This window comes from Cibotium barometz, chromosome 46 (assembly GCF_041138505.1).
Source record: "Cibotium barometz isolate CiBa-2024 chromosome 46, ASM4113850v1, whole genome shotgun sequence".
In the NCBI taxonomy this organism is placed as follows: Eukaryota; Viridiplantae; Streptophyta; class Polypodiopsida; order Cyatheales; family Cibotiaceae; genus Cibotium; species Cibotium barometz.
Window position 1 is genome coordinate 34,131,172 of NC_141091.1, and position 8,367 is coordinate 34,139,538.

General features: G+C 39.9%; 1 protein-coding gene across 1 annotated transcript; it reads left to right on the plus strand.

Annotated features, from left to right (window-relative positions):
* The first annotated feature begins 6,378 nt into the window (after positions 1-6,378).
* LOC147612153 (lachrymatory-factor synthase-like) lies at positions 6,379-7,892 on the plus strand. The gene is made up of 2 exons (XM_086784018.1): positions 6,379-6,534; positions 7,163-7,892. The coding sequence occupies exons 1-2, from the start codon at positions 6,500-6,502 to the stop codon at positions 7,659-7,661; spliced, it is 534 nt and encodes a 177-aa protein (XP_086640144.1). The 5' UTR covers positions 6,379-6,499; the 3' UTR covers positions 7,662-7,892.
* The last annotated feature ends 475 nt before the right edge of the window (positions 7,893-8,367 follow it).

Sequence of the window (8,367 nt, forward strand, 5' to 3'; positions counted from 1 at the left end):
CGCTGCAGCCTTCAACACAGCCTTTGATGACGCCTTTGGTTCGCCTCCTCTTTGATACTCGAGCACCAAGGCGCCTCCTCCGCCTCCTCTTTGTTCCTCGAGCACCAAGGCGCCACCTTGTGGATGACCTGTGGAATTCAGCGCCGCCAATCTGCTGTGTTCAATCTCCACAAGACGACCACCTTCTCCTTAAACCGGGTGCACACCTCTCGGCCTTGCTCACACATTCACAGCATTGCTCCCTCTCTCACATTGGAACACTCGTGCGAGCATTCAAGGTAGCACAGAATACAAGCTTTCTCTTAATACACCACCAAAGCTCCCTCAACTCCTCATTTCACTCTCTAATTCTCACTCGTGTCACCTCAATCAAGAGCTTCCTCCACATGCGCATACTCCATGTCCACTCCACACAAGTGCATGCATCCTGCACAAACGTGCACCACAAGCCTGCGTGGCCTTGCCCACAAGCTAACATGGTAGAGCAGCACGCTAACATGGTAGAGCAGCACTGAGAGACTTGAAAAATGTGTGCTCTGGGCACTACCAAGCCAATTGAACATCATTCGATGGTGATAAAACTTTGCAAGGTTGGTGGGCTCCCCCCCATATGCTTGCAAAATTTCATCACTCCATCAGAGGATGTTTGGGTATGATGGCATAAGGAACAACTGGATTTTTCAAGGCCTCTCGAGCACTAAGAGACTTGAAAAAATTTGCAATTATGTGGGCAGGGTTCATCACCATCAAATGATGTTTGGGTATGATGGTATGGGAAAAAGCAAGACTTTTCAAGGCCTCTTAAGCATTGAGACAGTTAAAAAATACACAATGGTTACTACCAAACCAATTAAACATCATCCAATGTGGTGATAAAACTTTGCAAGCATATGGGTGGGGTACCCCCACATGCTTACAAAGCTTCATCACCATCGGACGATGTTTGGGTAAGATGGTTTAGAGAAGAGCGGGATTTTTCAAGGCCTCTTGGCTTCTAAGAGACTTGAAAAATTCACACTGGGTGCTACCTAACCAATTGAACATCGTCCACGATGGTGATAAAACTTTGTAAGAATAAGGGCGAGGTCCCCCCCACATGCTTGCAAAGTTTCATCTCACCAACAAAGATGATGTTTGGTTATAATGACATGTGGAAAAGAAGGATTTTTTAAGGCCTCTCGAGCATTAAGGGACTTTAAAAATGCGTATTGAAAACTACCAAACTAATCGAACATCATCTGATGGTGATGAAACTTTGTAAGCATATGGGTAGGATCTCCCCTATATGCTTATAAAGTTTCATCACCATCGGATAATGTTTGGGTATGATGGTATAGAGAAGAGCGAAATTTTTTAAGACCTTTCAAGCATTGAGAGACTTGAAAAATGCACACTGGGCACTACCACACCAATCAAACATCGTTTAATGGTGATGAAACTTTGCAAGATATAGGTGGGGTCCCTCCCACATGCTTGCAAAGTTTCATTGCCAACAATAGATGATGTTCGATTGGCATAATGGCATGGTATGACGAAACTCTGTTAGGAGGAAGGGGTGGTTCATGTGGATTATCTAAATTAAGGGATAGTGGTGGAGAAGAGGATAGAGGGAGAGAAAGAGGAGGGCCAAGGCTTGAATTATCGTCAATGGTACGTATTGTTCGTTGACATGCTCTCCACTCTCTCTTTCTTTCACGAGCTGTTCTTTTCCTCTCCTCCTCCTGAGCTTGGTGGATGGGGGGAAGTCTAGTCCTATCATATTCTCGACTCCTACGACTTTAAGAACCCATTCTCAAGGAAGCTAAGAGAGAAAAATTTATGAGGGCTCAATGTTGGGATAGTATAAGAGATGTGTGCTTATATAGGTAAATTAGTTTATCCACTTTACATTTCATTGGATTTCCTAGCTAAATAGTACATGATTGATTGGATTATTAGGATAAATATATTTAAAATATATATTATTAAAATAAATATTTATAAATTCATAAATTTATCATATCTAAATATATATTTTTAAAATAAATTATTATCTTATCTTCCATAAGGTGTTTTTAAAAATTTTATTCAAAGATTTTTCCTACACATAATAATATTTCCATAAAATATTAAATTTAAAAATTTAATTTTTTAAAATGAAATAACATGAGATTTAAAAAAATACTATTTTTATAATTTAAAAATAATAATCCTTGAAAATTAACTACTTTGAATTTTCTTAATATTTATAAGTTAGATATTTTATTCTTTAAAATTTTATTTTTTTCCCTTTTTATGTATGTCTCTCGTGTATGATGTTATCTTCAAAAGAAAAGTATTAAAAATTTAAAATTTTAATATTTAATGGGAAGGGGGGAGGGAGATGCCACATGGTAGGCATGGATGCCACATGGCACTCGCCCTACAAGGTGGCACCACTATGGCTGATATGGCTACTCCCCATGCGTACATGGGTTGACATGTGGAGGGATGATATGGAAGGGTGCATAACATGGCATTCCATGAAATGGCATGCCATGTCACTAAATGAGGTGGCATGCAAAGGTGGCAATATGATATAGCATAAAGATGACTAGAATGATGAGGTGGAACGTCAACTAGATTGACCATGTTGACAAGGAGGGTGGAGGTAGCATCCCAAGCTGATTTGGATTCAAAGTGGCATGTACATGTAAGATGTGTCCACCCAAGGCTCACACATGGCATGATCTTTAGGCTTTGTAGATTACTAAGCCTATATTTTTAAACCTAACTAGGATTGGTTTTAAACTTGAAAAGGGGAGAGTGAACACAATATGGTGATTTTCACTTGGAGGAGTGAAAATGGACCTTCCCATCTATTTTAAAAAATAAATTAAGGTAAGAAGTATATAAGTAATCGCTAGATTTTTTAGATAAAAAGATTCAATATTTAAAAATTTTTAATTAAATTACAATGGATTTACTGTGCCTCTGATAATCAAAACAGATTTTACAAATTATATCTACAAAAATCTAACTGCTAAATTTATAATTATACTTTAGATCCACATTCTAGTGATCTTTCCAAATCCAATGATCTATAAAAATTGAGTAGTTTAAATGGTCGATGTGGTGGGAGGAGAAAATAGTGTGTTTTTAAACAATTCTAATGCCTTTTGAATTATATAAAAATAGAAAAACATGTCAAAAGACTACTTGACACAATCAAGTTAAGCTTTATATTATGTGAATTTGTGATATGCAAAGTGGGAACATCATATCAGTAATGATGTAAAAGTTATAGGCAAATTACTCTCATTTAGTCTACATGTCCAAACCTGGGATAGGGCCTGCACACAGATTTTGTATCCAAATAAAAGGGGCTTTGCAATTATAAGATATTCAATCAAATTATAGTTTTAGGTCTTTACATGTGATACTTTATTAGAAGACCTTGATGTGAAATTCGTTGGCTAACTAGGAGAGATTGGTCATTCTTTATTAAAACTACCTGTTTTCATGCTAAACCTAAGGCGGCATGCTAAACAAAACTAGATAACCTCATCTTGCAACCACCTATATCATCTATCGTTGATGACTCCTCATGTGAGCAACAAGTGTAGATAATGAACTACCTTATGCATATTTTTCACACTTGATCTGGTACTTGATTGGAGTGAGGATATTGGATACTTCCTTTTTCACGGTCTTTCTCATGTCCAAAACCTATGAATAAGAGATAATTGATAAAAGAAGCAGCTCTATGATGTTGAATGTAGGAATGCACACTATCTAAAAAGTCACTATACTATAAGAAAAACATAGAATCCCAATAATCCTCGTCATTATCTAGTAGCTTTTTCAAAAAAATAATATTGACTTTGTTGGTGCTATTAGTCCAAAAAAGGGACTACTCAAGATCAATACATCCACAAGACAAAATCTCAAGCTATGGATAAAGCTATTGCTCGAGATGTCCATTGAAAGCAGTGAGCAAAACACGTCTTAATTTTATCAAGAAATTACCTAGTGGTCATACTTTTTAGTACCTAAACTCCTTGTGGTGCTGCAGCATCACAAGTTAACACCATATTACATATAAGTAAGTAGTTATAATATTTAGTACCTAAACTCCTTGTGGTGCATCCCAAGTTAATACCATATTAAACACAAGCAAGTAGTTGTAATATTTAGTACCTAAACTGCTTGTGGTGCATCCCAAGTTAATACCATATTAAATACAAGCAAGTGGTCACAATTTTTAATATTTAGATTCCTTGTAGTGTATTACAAGTTAACACCATACTAAATACAAGCAAATGGTCAATTGAAAAGCACCAACTAAACATTGTGTGCCATATTAACAAAGATAATTGGTTTAGTAAGATAACCCTATATGTTATTTCTAGGCCTTCATTTTTCAAAGTTGAAAAGCCCTTTACACCTTAAACATATCTAAATAAAAAAGAAACCAAATAAAATCTCTTATTTAATTAGTTCAGACAACATAAGCCTCATCACACACATAAATAATATCATAATGGTCAATCATGACGATGCCGTCAAGATTTGAAAATTTTGATGTACTGCACATAAATATGTTATTAACCATTAATAAGCTCTTCATCAAATGAACGAACTTGAATGATGCTATTGATAAATCCTTTAAATTTCTTATGCTTGATTATAACTGTGAGAAACAATATGGTCTAGCAAAATGTCCAAGTACTAGGTTGGAAAAGGAAAAATTTGTGGGTGCCTTGCCTCGACTATGAGAATAAAACGATTATAAACATCACCTGTATTGATGTATGTGGAGGTCTAGTGTGTGCTCTTAGACTTTCCATAAGTGACTTGTTTGCTGTGGGATTTGTGTTCAGATTGATCATGCTCAGCCTACTAAAATTGAAAGAGTCATATGACCAAATTGGTAGGTCAAGGTTGCCATCACGTAGGAACTGGAGGCCCTAGACTAGTCCTTCTTATTGTTGGTAGATAAGTTGTAGGGCCTAATTCGTGAGAGATCTAGGATTACAAGATCAAAGAGAAGTGTTGAAAATGTGATCTTGTAATCGTGCATACATAAAGGAAGAGCATAACTCTTGGCATTTTATGCACATGTTTGAAGGTTTGAAGGACCTCATTTCAAATGATATTTGTATGGGTTTTGGTTGAAGGTTGATTTGATTAGTGAATTGTCTGAAGCATGTGCATAAAATGCCAAGAGTTATGCTCCTCAAACATCTAAACTTGAGGGTACTCTAGCTTGAGCTAAAAAAGCATCTAAACTTTGGGAGGCTCGAGGGTATATATAGCGATAAAAAATTGTAGGAGATTGGGAGGCTCGAGGGTACTCTAGCTTGAGCTATAAAAGCATCTAAACTTTGTTTATTTTTGGGCAGGTAGTATCGAGACTTAGTAGCCTGATTTATGTTGGTCATTTTGTTTAGATTCTAGTTAGCATGTTAATAATTTCTTTAATTAACCACAAAGTTCATGCTTGTGTTTGATCTAGCCTATTCTTTTGGAATTGTCCGTTGTTGTAGTTTTGTTGGGGGATCTATTTGGCTTAACTATAATGGTAGTGACATGTGTTGCATATTTTTGGGCACTCATTTCAAGAGGAAGCCTCTAAGTACTTGGGGGGAAAGGGTGATCTTGGGGGATCTATTTGGCTTAACTATAATGGTAGTGACATGTGTTGCATATTTTTGGGCACTCATTTCAAGAGAAAGCCTCTAAGTACTTGGGGGGAAAGGGTGATCGTAGTAAGTACTCTTTCTTTAAGAATCTTGTTGTTGGCACTGTTAAAATGACATTGTGGATCCAAAACGACATCAATGAAACATGTAACCATGAAGCAATGAAACATGTTTGGTTAAATATGATAAAGGTGTAAGGCTATGGATAGGATAGAATCCTCAACTAACTAAAGTAGGACTGGGGAGGTCTTTGATAAAAGTAGGATATGTACTCTATATGTAAACCTAGGGAAGTCTTCTAGAAAAGTATAGGATATGTAAACATATAATTGGCTTTGTAGAATTATAGGCAGCAAAGAGAGAACAGGTTCAGGCTCCTTGGAAATGGTGTTGTCTTCACTTGTGAAGCAAAGGGAAGGGAATGTGGTATTATTGGGTCATGAGTAAAACTACGCAGCCGTGCAAAATAGAAAATGTGAAGGTGGCCGCATGCGGACTGTGCTGATAGCGGCTGCATCTCCTCGAGCTTGGAGCTTTTTTCATGTAAAGTCGTGGAGACAAGAGACGACAACAGCACGAGCTTTGAAAAGCAACAGTGGGCATGCTACTGATTAGCTCCTTGGAGGGGCCGGGAGAGGGCCACCAAACGAAAAGAAAAGGCTGTCGCGTCAAGCTTTTTTGCAATCGACAGGATAGAATCTCTGCTAGCGCGTTTTTCTTCTTTAATTATTAGTATACATATATGTCCTCCTCCTCGACGTAGTGTACCAAAACGCCCTTTCCTTCCACCCGCAGATCGCACAACAAGCCTTTCCTTCACTGCTGCATGCAGGATCATGTCCATGACGAGCTCCTTAGCTTCCATCCCAAGGTGATCGATAATACACAGTCTTATAAGGCGAATTCTAAGCTCTTCTACGTGTGTGTGTGTGTGTGTGTGTGTGTGTGTGTGTGTGTGTGTCCGAGAGAGAGAGAGAGAGAGAGGGGGAGAATCAGAGAGAGTGTGTGTGTGTGTGTCTGTCAGAGACACACACAGTCTGTGTGCACGCGCACACGTCTGTGTCGAGAGACACCCACACAGACAGAGAGAGAGAGAGTGCGTGTACGCGCGCGCGCTGTTGATTTCTTTAACCAAACTCTGAAGTTCTTTTGGAATCTGGAGGCCAAATTCTCCCTTACAATTACTGTATGTGAGGAATTCTGTGGATCATCTCTCACAGATTCTCATGTACGTGTGAATTGTGGTGTCTCTCTCAGAAATTTTTAAGGGTACATGGTAATTACAGAGCGAAATTGTGTGTCGATTCTCACGAACTTTGAAGGTTCATGGAAGGTAGTGGACAGAGGGGCTCATGGAAAATAGTGTGCAGGAGGTGAACGAGGCTTGGTGTACATGTGGGGAATAATGGTGTGTGTGTGCGTGCGTGTGTGTGTGCGCGCGCGTGTGTGTGTGTGGAAAGCGGATCATCTCTCACATGAATTAATGTAAACCTGGGCAGGGACGAGACTCAAAGCAGCAGCAATATCAAGTGGAGAATGTCGCTGAAACGCAAAATATCGGCTTGCCCGGAGCAGGTGTGGGAGCTGGTGGGATCATTTTGCGGGCTGAAGAGGTGGAACATTCCGACCTTGCAGGTGTGCGAGCAGGTGGAAGGGGAGGAGGGGGTGCCGGGGTGTGTGAGGTACTGCGCCGGCGGAGGCACGCGGGAGGACGGCTCGCCGGAGCGCTGGGTGAAGGAGAAGCTCCTCTCCTGGCACGCGGAGGAGCGGCAGTTCACCTACACCATCATAGAAAGCAGCTACGGCCTCCAGGGCTACGTCGCCAAGATCGCCATCTGCGAAGACGTGCAAGGCGGCGGCGCCGTCGCAGACTGGAGCTTCGAGGTCAACCCCGTCCATCACCTCTCGCAAGAGGCTCTCTTCAACTTCCTCAAGTCCACCTTCGAACGCATGATGCTCAGCCTGGAGAACACTCTCACCGCCGCCATCGCTAAATAATCTTAATTACCTTTATAACTAGGATTTGCAACGTAATCATGCACGTGTAATTAATGCATCTTTGTACTTCCCTCATGATTATCCTCAGCCTCCTAATACAAGGTGGACCGTGTATTGTAATACAAACTCTTGTACTTCCCTCATAATTATCCTCAGCCTCCTAATGCAAGGTGGACCGTGTATTGTAATACAAACTCTTGATAAGGGTGGTTACACACAAGTATGCATGCCCATGTTTTCTTCAACCAAAACACTTGAATTCAATACTTGGGAACTCACTCCTCACTCATGTGTGGGCTCTCCACTTGGGAACTCACTCCTCACTCATGTGTGGGCTCTCCACTTGGCCACAAGGATGCCACTAAAGTCCATAAAAGGAAAGCTTGGGCAAACAAAGAAGCTCACGCATCAAAGAAGAACCACTCAACACAATCTACTAGCTCTAATGCCTCTTCTACCTCTCAAAATTCAAAGCTTTCACTTGATTCCATCTATGAGAAACGTGTCTCCATAAATAATTTTTAAAATTCACAAAAAGCAAAATCGTATGGAAGAATCATCACCACCACCGCCACCACAACAGTCCCGCAACTCACCCCTAACCCTAAATAAAGATGCCCTCACCCCAATTAATTAATTAATTTACATTTATTACTTGCTTCGGTCCCCTATTGACAAGAGGATCCCACCTTTTCATAAGGTGTTT